Source organism: Camelina sativa, chromosome 19, assembly GCF_030686135.1.
Source record: "Camelina sativa cultivar CO46 ecotype springtype chromosome 19, ASM3068613v1".
Taxonomy (NCBI): Eukaryota; Viridiplantae; Streptophyta; class Magnoliopsida; order Brassicales; family Brassicaceae; genus Camelina; species Camelina sativa.
Genome location: NC_141898.1, coordinates 24,213,310 through 24,233,532, shown reverse-complemented (window position 1 = coordinate 24,233,532; position 20,223 = coordinate 24,213,310). Strand labels below are relative to the sequence as shown.

The 20,223-nt window shown below is 36.1% G+C and overlaps 4 protein-coding genes across 6 annotated transcripts; 1 reads left to right on the top strand and 3 right to left on the bottom strand.

The window, feature by feature from the left end:
* The first annotated feature begins 1,129 nt into the window (after positions 1-1,129).
* LOC104768203 (cytochrome P450 84A1-like) lies at positions 1,130-3,151 on the top strand. The gene is made up of 2 exons (XM_010492127.3): positions 1,130-2,092; positions 2,305-3,151. Exons 1-2 carry the CDS (start codon positions 1,160-1,162, stop codon positions 2,926-2,928), a joined length of 1,557 nt encoding a protein of 518 aa, XP_010490429.3. The 5' UTR covers positions 1,130-1,159; the 3' UTR covers positions 2,929-3,151.
* Positions 3,018-6,977, bottom strand: LOC104767165 (transmembrane and coiled-coil domain-containing protein STS1-like). 3 transcript variants are annotated; one of them, XM_010491205.3, is made up of 15 exons: positions 6,589-6,977; positions 6,419-6,500; positions 5,843-6,331; positions 5,512-5,680; positions 5,248-5,400; positions 5,053-5,150; positions 4,811-4,902; positions 4,658-4,728; positions 4,410-4,545; positions 4,259-4,318; positions 4,064-4,143; positions 3,911-3,987; positions 3,700-3,770; positions 3,562-3,619; positions 3,018-3,436 (listed from the first exon to the last, which is right to left on the bottom strand). In XM_010491205.3, exons 1-15 carry the CDS (start codon positions 6,975-6,977, stop codon positions 3,323-3,325), a joined length of 2,139 nt encoding a protein of 712 aa, XP_010489507.3. In that variant the 3' UTR covers positions 3,018-3,322. The 3 variants fall into 3 exon arrangements, with proteins under 3 accessions (XP_010489507.3, XP_010489505.3, XP_010489506.3); XM_010491203.3 differs by having other exon boundaries at positions 3,562-3,605; XM_010491204.3 differs by having other exon boundaries at positions 3,562-3,599.
* Positions 6,978-6,986: 9 nt separating this feature from the next.
* On the bottom strand, positions 6,987-10,844 carry LOC109131032 (zinc finger CCCH domain-containing protein 44). The gene is made up of 4 exons (XM_087503297.1): positions 10,072-10,844; positions 9,867-9,946; positions 9,595-9,782; positions 6,987-9,423 (listed from the first exon to the last, which is right to left on the bottom strand). The coding sequence occupies exons 1-4, from the start codon at positions 10,398-10,400 to the stop codon at positions 7,483-7,485; spliced, it is 2,538 nt and encodes an 845-aa protein (XP_087359423.1). The 5' UTR covers positions 10,401-10,844; the 3' UTR covers positions 6,987-7,482.
* A 4,168-nt stretch (positions 10,845-15,012) lies between these two features.
* Positions 15,013-18,592, bottom strand: LOC104767164 (uncharacterized). Its single transcript, XM_087500660.1, has 6 exons — positions 18,496-18,592; positions 18,354-18,417; positions 18,197-18,259; positions 16,913-16,973; positions 16,530-16,835; positions 15,013-16,434 (listed from the first exon to the last, which is right to left on the bottom strand). Exon 6 carries the CDS (start codon positions 16,378-16,380, stop codon positions 15,088-15,090), a length of 1,293 nt encoding a protein of 430 aa, XP_087356786.1. The 5' UTR covers positions 16,381-16,434; positions 16,530-16,835; positions 16,913-16,973; positions 18,197-18,259; positions 18,354-18,417; positions 18,496-18,592; the 3' UTR covers positions 15,013-15,087.
* Between the last annotated feature and the right edge of the window lie 1,631 nt (positions 18,593-20,223).

Genomic DNA, 20,223 nt, shown 5'->3' with positions numbered 1-20,223 from the left:
AATTCTGGTTCCGTTGACTGCTTCCGTTTTTAAGAAATTAAAGAGTGTGATATCTTTTCACTTTAAAAGGAGCTTGAAAGGAGTTCCTTTTGATCATCCACAACATTTGAACCTTGTAATACTAGACTATATTGTTTCTCATACCATGCCATATAACAATGTGGTTAATTTCTTTGTCAAAGTATACCAAATTTTATTTATATATCTGAATAAAGTAAAGTTACTGTAATGTTGGAATGTGTCTTTGATAAAAAAAAATCCATAGATTTCATCCAAACAATATAAAATTACAATTTTATATATCGTCAAAGTAAATTTGACAAGCACACTAACAACTTCGGAAAAGAAAAATTGATGAAAAGAATTAAAAGTATAAAGGTTATCGTCCTTATTAATCTTGGAGCAAACTTAAAGGCTAAAATCATATGTTTGTTTATATCTTATCACACATAAGTAGTTTATTCGATTAATATATATTGATATTAGAGCATGTACTTTCATCACTAGATTTCTTGGTTGTCCAACAACAAATTATCATAGGAACGTCGAAGAAAGGGGCCCAAATCATGCCAAAAAAAGTTGGTCTCGAATAGAAAATACTCAACTAACATTTAGTTGATTTATAGAGCTTGTACTTTCATGCGCACGCCCTTAAATTACTCTATTAATCAAAATGTGCTTCTCTATTTTATTTTGGTTATGATCATCGCATGCAATTTCTTAACGATTAGTTGGATTACAATATTAGAAAAAGAGGATCCTTCCTAGTTTGTTAGGTTACTGTTACATTTATTTTCAATATTGTGCGTTTCTTCAAAACGGTATACAAGAAAATAACAGAAGTAGAAATAAAAATGTTTTCACTCGTAAGGTCATCGTATTTGATAAAAATTATTATGTCTAACGATGGACCAATAATCTATATACATAATCTAGTGCAACATTATTGTACATATCAACGCAAAAGTTCTTCATTTTGTAAAAGTCAAGTCGTTATTTTATTAAGAAAAGTCCACTCTTCGAAGTTTATTTATTTATTTTTGTAAATGTCATATATAAAAACAACAATCGATAGATAAGGCCCCAGTTTATCACTATAAAAACTAGCCTTAGCCTTTAATATCTCATCATCTCAAAAATTAAGTGAAAAAATTTAACAATGGAGTCTCTATTATCGCAAACACAAGTAATATATCCCACAACGATGGCTCTTCTCATCACCGTCTCTCTTCTCGTCCTAGTTTACCTCATCCCGCGATGGCGTAACCCGCTCTACCCTCCAGGTCCGAAAGGTCTTCCCATAATTGGAAACATGCTCATGATGGACCAACTTTCACACCATGGTCTAGCCAAGCTGGCCGAAACATACGGGGGCTTGTTCCACCTAAGAATGGGATTTCGTCACGTGTTTGCCATCACATCACCTGACCTGGCCCGACAAGTTCTTCAAGTCCAAGACATCAGCTTCTCAAATCGGCCCGTGACAATAGCCATAAATTACTTAACTTACGACTTAGCTGACATGGCTTTTGCTCCTTACGGACCTTTTTGGAGACAAATGAGGAAAGTATGCGTCATGAAGGTGTTTAGCCGTAGACGAGCTGAGTCATGGGCCTCGGTCCGCGACGAAGTAAATAATATGGTCCGGTCTTTGTCTAGCAACGTCGGAAAACCCGTAAACGTTGGAGAGCTCATTTTTACGTTGACAAGAAACATAACGTACCGAGCCGCGTTTGGTGCCGCATGCGAGACGGAACAAGACGAGTTCATAAGAATTTTGCAAGAGTTCTCAAAGCTATTTGGAGCATTCAACGTCGCAGACTTCATACCGTTCTTAGGTTGGTTCGATCTGCACGGGATAAACAAGAGGCTCGTGAAGGCCCGTAACGATCTCGACGGGTTCATTGATGAAGTTATCGATGAGCATATGAAGAAGAGGGAGACTGTAAACGATGATGAAGATACCGATATGGTGGATGATCTACTTGCGTTTTACAGCGAAGAAGAAAATTTAGTGAGCAAGGATTCATCAACTAATCGTAACAAGAGCTCCGTAAAACTTACACGTGATAATATCAAAGCGCTCGTCATGGTATACACCAAAACGTTATAATTTATTTCATTTACATTTTTCACACTAATCATTCTTCTTCTTTTTTTCTTAACTCTTAATAATCATTTAAAGGTAAGCTGAATTATATAAAATATGCACACATACATATAATATCTTCGCATGGTTAAATCCAAGAATTAAAACACATTATAGTCCTACATATATATTTAAACATTTATTTGTGCTTGAAGGATGTTATGTTTGGAGGAACGGAGACAATGGCGTCGGGGATAGAGTGGGCCTTGACGGAGCTCTTACGTAACCCAGACGAACTCAATCGGCTCCAACAAGAACTTGCCGAAGTCGTGGGTCTTGACCAGCGCGTGGATGAGATGCACCTCGAGAAACTAACTTTCCTCAAATGCACACTCAAAGAAACCATGAGGCTCCACCCACCGATCCCACTCATCCTCCACGAGGCCATTGAGGACACGAAGCTCCAAGGCTTCTCTGTGCCCAAAGGCTCGCGATTGATTATCAACGCATTCGCCATCGCGCGTGACCCGAAACTATGGGTTGAACCTGAAGCGTTTAAGCCTTCGAGGTTTATGGAACCGGGTATGCCTGATTTCATGGGGACTAACTTTGAGTTTATACCGTTCGGGTCAGGTCGGAGATCGTGTCCGGGGATGCAGCTTGGGCTTTACGCAATGGAGGTCGCTGTGGCTAACATCATTCACAGTTTCACGTGGCAGTTGCCCGATGGGATGACACCGAGTGAGCTTGACATGAGCGACGTCATGGGTCTCACCGCTCCCAGAGCCACACGCCTCATTGCGGTGCCTAACATGCGCCTCACTTGCCTTTACAACTAACTTTTCCATGTGCATCAGTTTTGTTTTTATGTTAAATCTTGTTTTTATCTACTTTTTCTAGTTGTGTCTACCTCAAATAATTAAGTAAATCACAACAAAAAAAAAATATATTGAAAAATCGTCATGTACATGTACAAGGAACAAAAAAGTCCTTAACTATGTCAACAGAATTTCTCCAATGTTTTCCGGGTAAAGAATTAGACCGTGTAAAAGGTTTCAAACTGAGGGAAATTTCTATGTAAAATGGGGGAAATGTGAAAGTGGATGTGAAAGTGTATTCATACGCACCTTAGGAGAATGAGGCAAGATGGGAGATGATGTTTAGTTTTGCTTGACACTGAATCTGGATTAAAATGGGATATATATGGTTCCTAATAACAAATGTCGGGCTCAGTTAGAGAGTGTTTCGAAAGACGGGGTAAGAGTTGTCGAGTTCGAGTCTTTCCAGGATTTGTTGAGTTTTCCATAGGTAAGATGAGTGACCTTCTACCATATCTGTTACATCCACCTGTGTAACGTTGGGGGTTATTTGATAGGTAATGATGAATATGATGATGATTAGTCTGATTATTTCCTTCACATCACTTGACATGAACATAATATAATAACACAAAGAGAAAACGAGATACTTACATCCTCGATCCCTGGGATACAGACCCGTTGGATTCCAGCTAATCCTTGGGACAACAGACTTCAAAGATTAAGAAGAGAAACAGGTTTTCATTTTTGCAGTTTAAACTCGGAATTGAAAAACAATTAAATATACAGTACCTTGCACGGAAGGCAACTCCGAGGGTCCAATCATTTGTGGCGTAAACATTAATGAATCTTCCAGCCACCATCTGATAACCACCCAAAAGACTCATATAATAAGATGAAACAGAACACCAAATTACGTATCTGTTTCCTAGACTGTGTGACATCAATAATCAATTGTTCATTATATAAGATGAAACAGAACACTAAATAACAGGTTTATTACCTTTCTTACGTCCCGCCAGTTCTCATTCTTGATTGAAATTGGTGCTCCAAGAAGAACAACTCTTTCCACAATTTCAGCTACCGTGAAAAATGTGTTAAGACAAGAATCAATTGTCAATTCTAAAGAAAGATAAATATGAGTGGGATAATATACCATTCTTTTCAGTCTCGGCCAGAGTCTGGAGGCACTTAAAGACGACACGTGCACCAAGCGAAAAACCAACGAGAGCAGGTCTGAATTCCTCACAAGTTTTCCAAAATAAATAAAAAAATCAACATGCTAATGTAAAATTCTAATTGTACAACTTCCTATCATAAAGTTCTGATGGAATTTATCCAATAATTGTACCTATTTCCTTGCAACCCTTTTCGAAGCGCTTCAGCCAGAAGTTTTCCTGCTTTGTCTGACCTGAAAGGCACATAATAGCCATAAACTTTAAGTAGCAGTAATGGTTGCATCACATTTGGCATTTCAATATCATAAAATATTTTCTTTTTACCTGTCAATAGCAATACTCCGTTTACTATCTATGAAATCAGCAGCTACAAGGAGTGTTGCCGGCCATACCATAGCTACTAAAAGCGAGTTTAGTACGGTGTGCATTGCACCTTGTCTCATCAACTCCATAGCAACTCCTGCAACAATTTCATGTCGATGTTACTATTTATTCTTAATGCAATAACAAAAAAAAAACAAAAAAAAAATTTACATGGTTAAGCGTAAATGGATAAAACTACATATTATTACTTGAAGTAAGCCAATCCTGAATTGCAGTGCTCACTGCTATAATATTCTTGGATTCCCATTGCACTGTGTACCTAAGAAGCAATAATAGCAAAACATATGAATTTTGCGAATCATAGTCACAAAATTGTACACGAGAACAACTCGTGTTAATACCTTTCCAAGTTGCTAGTTAACCCTTCCCATGGTTTTACAAAGTCTTCTTCCTTTAAAACAAATCCAGCAACTAAGATCTCCACTGCTAATCGCTATTACAACAAAAAAAATAAAAGAAAGAAGGACGTCATCCTCAAAACCGGATTAATGCAGAACAAAGAGATTTCAACATGAGGTACAAACAATAGTCAATTTTGTCCCAATGCAAAACTATATATCAGCAGTAGGAAATTAAAACTAACTCCTTGATTATGATTTTCTCCAATAGCTTTAAATTCAAACTCCTCAATGTCCCCAGTTCTCCTAGCCATCTTAGTCTCTGTGAGGCCAGCTCCAGCAGCTATTCATAAACACATATAGAAACTATACAATTATCATCATTTCCATCCATTTTTTTACTTAAAGGAAGCTAAAAATGAGGTCTACTTTTAATTTACCTCCAAAAGATGCTGCGACAGCAACAGAACCAGCAACAGTTCCGGCAGCCTCAGCAGCTGCAGCAAACCCACTGGCTCCAATTACAGGAATGATCGTGCCTAGTGTTGGTGCCAATGCACCGAACCCTGCAGCAATTGCTGGAGCAGCCAATCCTATTTCATATAATATGTAATCAAAGAAGGTGAAAAATTAGCATTTTCCAAATCCAAGGTCTTAATTTCCGAAACGTGGGAAGGGATTTTAACAGTTAGAATACATCATACCACCAGTGATGGCCATCAAAGTCCCCCCTGTTAAAGCAGCCGCTCCAACAATGCCTCCACGCTTCCATTTAGCCCATTGACTATTTGGTGACAGAGACTCTTCTTCCTTATTTCCACTTGACTGTTGCGATGCCATGGCAGAGCATGCAGACATTGTTTCAACTGCTTCCTAGAAAATACATAAATAGATTCTCAGCACAATGGAAATGCGCAAATAAGTTCCCATAACCAACATCCTCAGTACCTAAATCCCCAACAAGATATCTATCATAAAGCAATGAGTTTACTATGTGTGGTAGCATAATTTGAAAAAAAAATGAAGCAAACAAACCATTTTAATCCACTGAAAGTCAAACCAAGTCGCAAGTAACCGCAGAGCAACATGATGACGAGCATCATAGCCTTTCCTAGTCCTTGTACATGTCTCATTCTCCTCATATTTATCAGCCAAGCAAGCAGAAAGAAGCTCGTAAAGCACATTAATCTTCCTCTCATGACTAAGCAACGCTACTTCCTCAACAGGTTTCTTCTCTTGTTCAACAATCCCAGATTTGTGGACTCCATCTCTCTTTCCATCCTCTCCATGACTATCTGTTTCCTTAACCTCAGCGTCAGACTGCGCCTCGGGAACAGAATACTTCTCACGGCATTCGTTTTCGAATTCAACATGTTTCTCCATCTTAGCCTCCACAGATACAGAGCTGCTTCGAATGTTTTGATCCATAGCTTCAGCAGCTTTAGCTAAAGCGGTCTCTTTCTCCACCATTTCACTAGAATCATCATCATCATTACTCACATCCTCTGAGAGTAACTTGACGAACTACGATAAACCAAATTGTAGCATCCAATCAAAAGGAGCTCATCAACACATGTTCCATGAAAGGAAGGGAAATTATATTAGTCATACCGCACCGATGTGGTCCTTAGCCTGAGAAGAAGCAGCTATCTTCTCAAGGCCATGCCAAGCTGATGAATCAATCTGAAGACATCTGAAAGCAAATTAACAGAGACAGCTCAATGATGTATACATCACACACACAGACGCATATGAACATGAAAATTTCATTGTGATCATACCTGAAAACGGGTCGGAGGAGGCCGGAAACTTCGTGGACCCATAGATCCGCGTCGTCGGAGATAGGAATATCACCGTCGCTGCTGATTGACTCTCGACGATTCTCAGACTCTCCGTCGTCTCCGTCGTGGTCTGTGGTGGCAGGGATTCCGAGTGGCTTAGTCTGGCTGATCTGCGCTTGGTTAAGCGCGATCGCAAACAATGCGCTCGCCGCGTATCTCTGCGACGGCGTCATATTCGACGTAGCTTCCACCACTAGATCAACAACAAACGAAATCGAAGAAACCACAAAAAAAACTTTACAAATCCAAATTGAGTTCGTCTCATTTTCTAAGTGGATAAAAAACTGGAGCCTACACTTGTCAAGGATATTAAAGATATTTGAAAACATTCAAAAATATTAAGAATGAAACGTTACACTATCATTATCATATATAGAATAATAAGCTCATGACCCCTACAATGTTTTTGATTACGTACATCCCCATGGACAATCATTTTTATACTTCTTCTTCCCAAGTACAAACAATGTAAAAATACACAAGTTGGGTATGTCTGTGCAAATCTTAACACAGGACAACGTTTACAACACCTAAATACCGAGAGAGAAAAAACAATGGTGGTGGGTGCAGCCAAAAATACCGAGAAGAAACACATTTTGTATCATATCTATCTTCTTCATATGCACCACCCTTTTTTTTTTTTTTTTTTCATTCTTGCTGCTGATGATGATTTTGCCATTTATTTATGTTCTGTAATAATCCTGCAAAAAAAGAGAAAAAAAGAGGGTATAGTCCACCATCGATCAGACGACGAATCTAGGACACTGGAGATGATATATGGTAGTCTGTGCCCCTGATTATGATTTCTCTCTATGTGAAACCGAGCCCACCGAGCTAAAAATGCACGGCGCTGTTAGATCGTGAATGCATTTGCCGATCGTTTGTGGAGGAGCTCATGGAGTCACCTTTGCTTACATCTAGTGCTGGGCTATGTCCTTCAGCCGGGCTAAAGCTATCGTTTATTGAGTGCCGGACTAATAATTCTTCTGGACCACGGAATGTTGAAGTTGGAGAAGGAAGACGTTTTTGGGACTCCATGGCTTCCACTTCTGCCAAAAGATCCGAGACTGATTCGTCACATTCGTCTGGTCCAGCCACAATCGGTTGCCAATCCGTGGAAGTAGATGCGAAGTTGAATTTGAAACTTGGACTAAAGAGATCTAAAAAGTCTATTTCTTGATTGTCTGGGAAAGACGCCAAACCCGAGTTAGAATCCCACACATTTGAAGCACTGCTTGGAGTTGCAGCATTCCAGTTCTGTCCACATGACTGGACCGTAGCCGTGACATGTTGTTTCTCACCTGAGCCGCTAAGACTACCGTTTTGATTGCAAGCATTCATTGCTGCATTGTTTCCATCTAAATCTGTTTGACCAGCATTCCATCTTTCATGTGGTGGCATAGAGCAGTTTGAGTTTCCGGGTAACGTAGAGAGCGAAAGCGAACAGCTTATTGGGCTTTGTACAAGCAGAGGACTTTCAACTTTTCTTTTGTTCCAGAGAGAGGCAGAACCAACATTATCCCTTTCATTAGATAGAGAAAAGTCCAATGGCACGTTGAGGCTAAAGTTGTTTCCGCTTTTGTTACTCACATCCGAGCTCCTTGTGATGACACTGTTACTGCTAGAAATGACACTCTGGTCAGTGCACACTGAGTTGGGGCTGAAGTCCAGTATTCTACTCTCTAGTTTAGGAACAGCCACAGACCTGTGTTGATCGTTAGCTATAGGAGCTGTCACTTCCTTCTTGGGGATAGAATGATTTTGTAAAAACCCTGTTTTATGGAACTGCCCATTTAGTGCGTCGGTCAGAAGTATGGAGCTGTTTTGCTGTTCACCTAACCTCCATATTCTCAACTCAGGTGGGAAATGCCCGCTTGAATTCCATTGTCGCAGGTTAAGTAAGGAAAATGGTCCGTGAATCTTCCCATCTGGATCTCCATATAACCATACCATATTCGTATCCAGGCCATCAATTGGCTTATTGGACACAGTGGCGCATGTTTCAGGTTTTACAACAGCATGGTTTCTGCTATTAGAACTGGAAGGTCTAACCTGACTATTGTGCACGTTCAATTGCTGTGACTCTCCTTCTTGATGATGTACAGATCCATTCAACCTATCTTGATACTGTGCAGACGCATTCAACCTATCACAGCTTCTACTAGCATCGACCCGGAAGGACATAGTTTCAGTGACTGCTCCGGCTGAGGTATCTGTAACTGGAGATCTCTCTTGATGGCGGAAGTGAGAATCAAGAAGCTTCAACATTTCAAAATGATCCACTCGCTCCTTTCCAAACAATCTCATAAGCTTAGCGTCACACATTATATCAGAATTCTGAGGAGAAGATTGTAGATTATTCCGTCTCACATGCTCTAGCACGAGAGTTTGGACATCATACTTTGATAAGACTGAAGCATCACCGTTTTTCATATACCGCACAAAGTCCAGGAGCTCATCTGTTGCCCACGCAGTGGCACTAGTCAATGGTGGGAGTCTGTTATCCAAAGAAGGACCCAACTTAATCACAGAAGCAGTTTCCATCTTCCTTACTTTAGCGCGACTTACTTTCATAACCTCAGGAGAATCCCCATTGCCCTTTTCATGAACCCGACTAGTAGTTCTTCTCTTAGAAACAGTGGAAGAAGAAGATTTCCATGGATTTCTTGCATTGGAAAGATCATCTAACGTTAACGAGAGCTTTTCTTTAAGAGAAACCCAGTAAATCTTAAAAAGATACTCCCAGCTGCCTTGATCATCAAAATCGACTTGAACCTAGAAAAATTGTACATGTATAACAAGTAATTCATTTAGTTAGAAGGACAAAAAAAAACACATTTCATAACAAGAAAAGACCTCAATCAAGTTCCACAAAGAAACATTAATCTAGTGCTGATGAGTAAAAGGGAAAGCAAGAAAATGTGGATATAGACTCTAGTATTGTACCTTTTCTTTGGTAGGATCAGCTGCATTCTCAATAAGCAATATAGTCTTCATGCAGATACCACAGAATCCTTTGTTTTCCCTTACAACTACATACTCTGAGCTTCTAACGCACCTCTTACAAACTGAATACGGACAAGTATAACACATGTAGAAAGAATCTTTTTGACAAGCAGTACATATATGCCAACCTGAAAATAAAAACACCCTTATCCTCATTAAAGCTCCCAAAGAGTTCAGAAACACTCTAAAGAACATGTTAACCAAAAACTAACCACAGTTCCATTTAGCTCTTGATCTGAAGAATGCTTCAGTACGCTTAACACAAGCTGGATGATAAGCTTTTGGACATCCCCTGGACAAATTAAGAAACCCTCAAATTATATCAGAAACAACAAAATTTCTATTTTTAGAAGCACGAATCTACTCAATTGAGCTGGAGAGTAGTAGTAGTAGTAGTAACTTCTCCCAAAAGCTCACCTACGATCGCAGAGAACAAGACTACCACCGTCGAAGCAAACAAAACAAACATCCTCATCTTCTCTCCTCTTCCTCGAAACAGGAGACGAAGAAGCTTTACAACCCAAAGTCCTCGGGGGACGACCACGTTTAGTCGAACGACCAACGCTCTTCTTCTTCTTCTTCAAACAATCCGAATCTTCTTCTTCTTCTTGTACTTCATCTTCGTCGTCTTCTAGCTTCACATCCAAATCTACAGAGCCACCAGAATCGAAGAAACCAGGAGGTTTAGCATCCAAATTCAGATCGGAAACACAATGATCGACTCTCATAAGATCGATTTCCGGCATCGGCTCTTCGTGACAGCCAAAGAACACTTCTCCAGCTCCAAAATTTCACAAATCGGAAAAAGATCTGAGTTCTATAAAAAGATCGGGGGACGGTGGTGGTGAAGTAATCGTGGAATTAAAAGAGTTGTATAAAAATGAGAAAAAAAAAAAAAACGAAACCCTAGGGGTCGTATGAGAATTGGGAATCGAAGAACGGAGGAGGAGGGAGGAGGGAGGAGGTGGTGGAGATGGTGGCGTGTAGGGAGAGAAGTCACAGTGGCACATGTGAAATACAAAAAAATAATTAATAATATGGACTTACTCGCTTTCTCTTTCTCTCTCTCTTTCTCTCTCGCCCAAACACAACACAACACTCCAGAGAAAAAAAAAAAGGTAAGAGAGAGAGAAAGATGTGACAAGGCAGTGTTTGGTTGTCTGTCTCCTTTTTTTGACTTTCTTAGAGATAGAGAGAAAGAAGAGTGCCACGTGGACAAAATGAGGATAGTGGGAACCACGCGCGTCTTTTTTTCTCAAAATATTATTTTAATTAATTAATTAATAGAGTTAGTGCTGTAGCGTAGGCTTCGTGTCTTAAGCTAACACGGACTTTTATGTTAATTTATTTTATTCTTTTTAGATATTTATTCTTTACTTATTTTTTTATCACTATATAATAAATTAGTGGACCAAAGCGAAAATGAAATTGAACTACTTTTTTTTTTCCTTTTTGTGGTGTTTATACATGTCGTGGTCGTAGTTTCTTGCTTTGGTCTTCTTCATCTTAGCTACCTAACCATATATCTTATCTTTAATTTTTCATTTCGAGATCTTCTCCTATTCTTCTAAAGAGAGAGAAGAGAAAAAAAAAATTACATTAGTTGACAAAACTTTTATACTACAAAAACAAAATGTAGTGGACAAAAAACAATCTCATTACTAAAGCTTTATTAAAAGTTGCAATGATTTCTAGCAGGATAATGTTTTATAAAACCTATATTAACTGATATTTTTTTACAGTTTTTGTTTGTTATATTAAAAGGGTATCGAAAGTAAAAATTGGTTAGTAACAATGAATCTTTTTTACCAATAGTACAAAAAACGACAGTACTTGCGAAACTGGTCTACCAAGAGTGTTAAAAAAAAAACTCTACCAAGTGATAGAAGATAGACCTAGCTAATAATAATATACTAATGCGTTCTGGTCTCTAGGGGTCTAGGGTAAGCTTTTTATATATTCTTCTTTATAGTTTTTTTTTTCTTTTTCTTTTTCTTTATAGTTAATGGTAAGCTACTAAGCTTTACTTTTCTGTCTTTTGCATTACGACAAATCTATGGTAAATAACAACAAAAGTAATACGTACGAGTACGACCGACTATAATCTTAAAGGCGAATATGTCGATGACCAAAAAACAGATGAATATTTCAAAGTTAAAATCATAATATTTTTCGTCTCAAAATCTATAAATATGATTTTTCCAACAAAAAAAAATCTATAAATATGTATATTTTTATATGCAGTACGATGTAGTGAATTGGAATAATTTTGGTACAAAGAACCAAAGAAAACTCAATTAGTCTTTATCAAAAACAAATTAATAAATAAATAAGACTTAATTGGTATAATTTTTTTTATATATTAAAGGAATATAATATATATAATTCGTGATAACATACATCGTCTGATGATCATGTCTTCTATTCTAACTACATTACTCGATTGATCATAGGCCGATGTGACATGAGCTCTCTCACTAAAATGTCATTGTTAAATGTATTTATCAATATAAATAGCACACATGCATTTTTAACGTGAAAGAAAAAAATCAGCTTTGACTTCGAACGCAGGAATCAAAGGAATCTATCAAAAATAAAATAAATAATAGAACACTACCACGTAATTTTTTAAACTGATAGAAATATATTTTAATAAATGTACCGGGTGAAAAGTTTGCGTATTCAAAAGTCAAAGAAAACAGATTAATTTCCTTGTTGACGTAAAAAATAAAATTAACTTTTTGTTAGTTTGTGTAAGAAAAATCGGGTGGTCAATTTTGTGAACAAAAGAAAGGGGAAAAAAGTTTAAAACTACTTTATCTATTTTTTATTTCAACAAATAATACTTTGTTTTTGGTTGAAAAAATAATAACTCGTTTAATTAATTAAAGCTGATTAATATCTCAGTTTTTAAATGTTATAAATTTTATACCTGGCACGTGTATTTTTTATTTTAAATTATAATTTTACCCTTAAAATAATACATTTCTATTTATTTATAATTAAACAAACAAAATATTTTTAAAAAAAAGAAAAGAAAGAAAAATCCAACCCGAGATATTAAAAAAAGTGGGAGTCCTGATTTCATGCCTCTGTCTTCCCCGCCGTCTGTTGCAGCTGGTAGTGTTAGGGTTCCGACAAAACATCCTGATTTCGGTTCGGCTTCTCCAACTGTAGTCGGAAGCAACATGGGTTTGACAAAACCAATTTTTAATTGTGGCTAATAATGGAGCTTTTCAGTCTCCTGAGAGAGTTGTTAATCTCGATTCTGAATCTGCAACTGAAGGGATCAAGGTCTCTGAAAGAGAAGATTCTGGTGGATTTATACCTTTCAAAGAAATTATCAAAGCTCTTCTTCGTAATAGTTCATAGAAACAAGTCAAACAACAAATCCCACTCTGTGTCTTCTCTAAACAAAAACCCAGAAATTTTTGTTTATATGATTTGTTTTCATTAATAACCACATACAATAACAGTAACAAAGATTTAAGCTTTGGGGAAGTTGGGAATATCCATACAAAATAACCGAACTCAAATTGGGCAAATCGCTACATACTACAGACTACAGTCATATATTAATCAGTTTTATCTTTTGTTTTGTTAAAAATTGTTAACTCTTTGAATTCTAGTTTTCGATTCTTTGTTCATGTTTTCTTTCTTCTTTAAATTGAAAGAGAGAACAAAACCAAGGAGAAGTTTTATAAGATTTAGTTAGGATTTTTGGTTTTTGTTGAAGAAATTGAACTCGAACCCAAGACAAAGAAGATGAAGTTCTTCGCTTGATTTTTTTTTTAGGCTCTGAATGGTAAAAGCAGTTCAAGCGTTGCAGATCGTGCAGATCATGCAGTTCATGCTGAATAAGTGCAAATCATGCAGATCGTGCAGATCATGCTGGAAAAGTGCAGATCATGCTGATTGAGCAGTCCAAATTATATGCTTGAATGGTAAAAGCAGATCAAACAGTGTAAATCATATATTAAACTATAAAGTATTTAAAAACACATCCAATTCAGCAAATTTATTTAAAAAATGATAAAATTATTGTAAAATAAACATATTTTTTTTTAATATAGAATATTTTGTAAATAATTTCACAGTTTGAAAACATTAAACACAAATTATCCAAATGCAACAAAAATAAAACTTAGAATAGTTTAACGGAAATTATTTTGATTTTTTCATAACATATCTGCAATATTTTCTCTAGTGTTTGCCATTTGATCTCCATCAGCTATAGCCGTAGTCTCCATGTCACCTTCATCATTCTCAGAATTTGTGTCGCTAATATCAGTATGCTCCATTACTTCGGCAAAATCTTCATCAAAATAATTTGAAATTCTGATAAAGTTATGTAGTCTCATTGTAGCCATCACCACTCTTTTTTGAAAATGAGTATTATATCTAGAAAATTCACAAAGGATCCTCCATTTCTTCTTCCAAACTCCAAACGTCCTCTCAATGACAGAACGTAGTGACGCATGACAACGATTAAATAGTTCTTGTTTTTTTCTAGGAGGAGGACCATTGTTGAACTGTGACATATGATACCTAACAACCCCATTCCGTGAAGATCTATAAGGAGCCAAAAAACCTTGTTTATTTGGATAGCTAGAATCAACTACATAATATTTGTCTATAGGAGGCAAAGGAAATTCAGCATCACTATCTTGCGCCATCGTGAGAACTGCTGTATCGTGACATGATCCCGGTGCTCCATTCCAAACATATGTGAACAACATATTCAAATCACATATCCCCATTATATTAAACGAGGTTCTATCATGGCGATTCCAATACATTCCTTGGAGTTCAGGTTTAACTTTTACACATACATGAACTCCATCCATGGCTCCAACAAATCCACTAAAATATGGCCAATATCTTCGATCCATTTGCAGTCGTTCAGGAATTCGACGTAGTTCTTGTCTCGTTGGAGTCTTGATATAATCACAAGCAAGTAACTCAGTTGCTCTAAGGACTTCAAAAAATTTTCTTTGCACTGTCTCTTGCGTTCGTCCAAATCTGAATCCAACATCTCTTTGAACTTCATTGTGGCCACATATTCGTAAAAACATGGCCACTCCCTCTTCGATGCTTACATTCATTGTAGGTTGTAACCCATAACTCATTTGTAACTTGTCACATAATGCTCTAAAAACATCAAGTGACATTCTTAGTAACTGAAGACACGCAGCATTATCTTCTTGGACTCGACGCCATATATTTCTCCATCCTAAACCGTTATCTGTTTGCACAGGACCTCTTTCAAAATATCAGTTATAGTATCTTAGTGACGGTTGAATTATTAACTCTTCAAATTGTTCATTTTCCAGATTCCACAACTCAACTCTCTCATCGTAGTTTAGATCGTGGGCACCTTGTGATAACATAAAACATAACATATCTTTTAACAACAAAGTACAAATGGTATAACTAATCATCAGATCCTGAATCACTTTGCTGATTTTCATTTAAATTTGGTCCTTCTTTATTTCCCCAAATGTTGAATAATCCTCTTCGTCTACGTGATCGTGATGTTTGCCCTCCTGATGCATAATTCGTGAAATCATATTCTGGTGAAACTCCTCTAAAATCGTTATCGAAAGAGGGTACTTCTACTCGTTGAGAAACTCCTTGTTGAGCATTTCTCGTAGTCTCTACTTCTGTACCTAGTGAGAATCCATGTTGCACATTTGTTGGAAGAATACATTGTGGAGCATTTTGTGATGAACCCCATTGTTGAGTACTTGGTGGTGAAGTCCATTGAGGCGCATTTTGTTCCGTTCTCCATTGTAGTCCAGTTGGAGGTGTACCCCACTGCGGAGCATTTGGAGATGTACCCCACTGCGGAGCATTTGGAGGTGTACTCCATTGTTGAAAATTAGAACCCCATTGTGGTGCATTTTGAGGTGTGCCCCATTGTTGAAAACTCGGACCCCATTGTGGAAAACTCGGACCCCATTGGCCACCAGAATTTTGACCCCATGAATTATTACTACCAGATGGACTACCAAAAGTAAAGTTGCTTGGATTAGGACTTCCACCATTTTGCCCGGAGACTAACCGCTTTCCCACAAATTCGCTGTCCCGTGTATATCCTGTTAAAGCTTCTAAAAAGCGCAACTTATCTTCTGTGGTTCTTTCAGCTCGATCAATAAAGTACTTACGCCAAAATCTTTCTTCTTTAAATGCATGAATGCAAGCCCAATAAAAATCTGTGTCACTCGGAAGCTCCAACGATTCAAATATCTTGACAGCATTATCAAATTCTTCGTAATCATCTTGGACGAAAAAATTTGGACGTAATTGTTGTAAACTTTGGCGCTGAAACTCTCTGAAACCATTCATTGTATCTGTTAGGGTTGCCTCAAATGACTGTTTTCTACGACTTCCTCGTGAACCACTTCCAATAGAGATTCGTGAGCTTCCTGCCCCTCTTTGTGAACTACTTCCCCGTCTTAGTCCACCTTGTTGTTGAACTCTTGAAGCAGGAGTATGAATTGGAGGAGCATGTGAAGAATTATGTTGTAAATGATCCTGGGTGAATTCATTAGAGGGACGTGTTTCATCGTTGATATTAACGCGATACACCTCTTCATTTTTTTGTGTCTCAGGAACTTGACTTTCATCATTATCTATACCCTCATTCATTAACTCCTCTCTTCTTTGGTGCACAGAGTACTGAGACTGTGATTGTACATCATGTAAGATGAAACAACGTTGCATCACATCCCAAAAGTCAGGCGGTTTTCGTTTAAATGATTTTACAATCTTACATACCTGTTAATTAGATTACAACATTTTAGTATACAAGTTTAATGTATACTAAAGTTACTAAATTTTTGTTGGTTGTGAAAGATATTTTAAATACTTACTTCACGATCTTTCCACCATGAATCAGATGCAGATATAACGGATGTAACAGGATCAACCGTAATTCCCGTAGAACCTTGCAGAAGTTACTTGTACTTCTTATATTTTCTTTTTAGTTGATCAAGTTTTTCTTTAAAAAACCGATAGTTTATATTTAGATTGAACTCCTTGTTGAATTTTTCAACCAAGAACTCTCTTCCAAGGGGTGTAGGATCTTTGAAGCGGTAACCATCCATGGCAATTGCTTGATCGTACAAATCAATAAATATTCTTTCTCGATTATAAGTCCATTTGAAAGTTTCTTCGATCTACAAGTTTTAAATATTTTTTAAATTTATTGCAATTAAATTCTAACTAAAACTTAGACAAATGTGAAATACTATACCCGTGTTGATGTTTCTATAGGAAAATTTGTATCTTCTTGCACGGACGAATTTCTGTTTTGTCTGCGGTTAGCCATACCAACAAATACAATTTTAAATTGATTTTTCGTTATTATATATTTCAGAAATTTTTTAAATACTAACTAATATTTTCTCACCAAAAAGTTGATGATAACTTATTTATCTTAACTTACATAAACTATTATATCTAACAATAAATCTTATAGTAAATTTTACTTATGATTGAAATAAATGATTCCAAATTTTTTTTAGAACAATATTTTACAAAACTAAGTGAGACTTATAAATAATCTACAAATTAAGTGAGATTTATAAATAATCTACAAAATCATGTGAGACATATGCATATATATTCAATATAAGAGACTTATATATATATATATATATATATGTGTGTGTGTGTACTTAAAAAATATCATAAGCTTTAAAAGTTTCTGAGAAAATAGATTTACAATATTCTAAATGATTATCTAATAGTAATTATTGAGTTCATAGCACATTTGTTAATCTATAATAAAAATAATTATCTATCATTAAATCTGATTAAATAAAGATTTATGTATATAAATTTTTCTAAACATGTAATCCTATACAATATATATTCATATTATATATTAATATTAGGAGAAAATATACCCAACAATGATGAATAAATATGATAAAGTAATCTTAACTTATTTATCTTAACTTAGATAAACTATTATATCTAACAATAAATCTTATAGTAAATTTTACTTATGATTAAAATAAATGATTAATTTTTTTTAGAACAATATTTTACAAAACTAAGTGAGACTTATAAATAATCTACAAATTAAGTGAGATTTATAAAGAATCTACAAAATTATGTGAGACATATGCATATATATTCAGTATAAGAGACTTATATATATATATATATGTGTGTACTTAAAAAATTTCATAAGCTTTAAAAGTTTCTGAGAAAATAGATTTACAATATTCTAAATGATTATCTAATAGTAATTATTGAGTTCATTGCAAATTTTTTAATCTATAATAAAAATAATTATCTATCTTTAAATCTGAGTAAATGAAGATTTATGTATATAAATTTTTATAAACATGTATCTATATTTAAGCACCACCATATATATATATATATATACATATATAAAATCAGCATTCTCATTACATAATTGGTTGAAAAATAAGACAGTTTACAATAACTATTATATAACATAAATAGAACTACTAACATATTATATAGCATAAATATATTTATTTATGAAATAAAAAATACATACCTTTCAACAAAAGAATATGGAAACAAGAGGTGATAGGTAGAATCTTTGATTGTCTTTTGAATTCTGTCCCAAAAAAATGTTACAACAAATATTATATAGCATAAATAGAACTACTAACATATTATATAGCATATATTTATGAAATAAAAATACAGACCTTTCAACGAAAAAATGTGGAAACAACAGGTGATAGAGTAGAAGCTTTAATTGTTTTTTGAATTCTGTAAAAAAAAATAGATGTTACAATAAATAGAAAAATAAAAAAATAAAAAATGTGTTTATTTATTTAAAAAAAATACCTTTGGTGGAGAGAAGATGAATGGAAATAGAATTGATAGGAATTTGAAATATTTGTTTGTGTTGGTTGTATTTTTTTTTTGTTCAAAATTTTGTGTTGGTTGTAAAAGTGAGCAATGGTGTGTTATATAGAGAGTAAATGAGATGAATCTGTGGGCAAAAATTTGGATTTGCCGATGGACAGCTTCAAAAATGCTGTGAGCGAATTAATTAGTGGTTCTCCTGCATTTATAGCTAAAAGACAAAAAAAAATTAAATTGTGGACAGATAAACTGCATTAGTTTTAAAAAGAAAGAAAATTGTTGAATGATGCTTTTATGAGAGGAGAACTGTAGGTGTGGGTCCACTGTACTTTATCTGTCACTCCATTCAAAGCCTTAATTTAAAATAAATAGAAATGTATTATTTTAAGGGCAAAATTGTAATTTAAAATGAAACATACACGTTCGAGGTATAAAACTTACAACATTAAAAAACTGAGATATTAATCAGCTTTAATTAATTAAACGAGATATTATTTTTCCAACAAAAAAAGACCAAGTATTATTTGTCCAAATAAAAAATAGATGAGGTATTTTTAAGCTTTTTCCCCAAAAGAAAGGGATCGAGGGATGGTCTAATATCTTTGATGAGACCATGAACAACTCAACCAAAGAACATGGACATGAGGAGCAGTTTGAACCAGATGAAGCATTGGAGGAGCAACTTGAACCAGAGGAAGCATTGGAGGAACAGCTTGTACCGGAGGAAGCATCGGAGGAAGCATTGACCGTCCCAGTGGTCAAACAATTGCCTTCATTCATTCAATATGTAAACCCAATACCAGTACAAAGAAGGAGCAAATTGCTAAAGGTTGAGACAATACAATAAACGGCAATCCCCAATGCCAAAAAGAAGTAAAAAAGAGTTCATCAATTTTGGATCCAAGAGAGTTATGAAACCAAAAGCTTGGGAGCCTAAAGGCACATGTGAGATCATGGAAAATCGAAAGGCCATCCTCGAGAGCTTCAAAGGACGGATTAGTGGTCATGGTCTTTAGACACTGTGATGTTAAGAAAGGATTCAGTGTGTTGGTGTTCACCGGGACGAAAGGTGTCCGCAGTAACAACACAACAAGGAATCGGGTGACTATGTTGTTGTAGTCAGATAGGGGTTGTTTTAACATCCAAAGCATAGGGTTTGGATCATTCTGAGGAGAAATAGGAGATGCAGCTTGGATCTATGTGAAGGAGGTGGTTGGGAGACAATGCTTGAAGTCATCAGATGACCAGCTTGATTGGTAGCCGTTAATGAACATAAGGTGTCAAGATACAACATACCACTTTTGCTAGAAACATTCAAGGAGCACAGACCATATACGCGAATGCTTTTAAAAACCAAATTCAATCCCCTAGAATCAACTAAAGCCAGGTTTCGAGCACATTGAATGAACAGCCAGAGCAACAATGTTATTACCATCGAGTAGAGGGCAAACAAACAGAGCTTGACACTGGTACGACATGGACAATGCTACAGAGGACATGGGCTTACTAAATTCCCCATCTCGAGAAGAGCATATTAGTTTAAATCGTTTTTGGGCTAATGGGCCTATCTTGAAACCTAAGTCCACTAGGGAAAATCCTAGGTTTCCAAGAGAGAAACACCATGGGAGTTGGTTATGTCGGCCGCCCGAGTTTTGCGGAGATAGTTGTGGTGTAGGGTTGTTCTCTGATGAGTGAGAGATCGGCGGG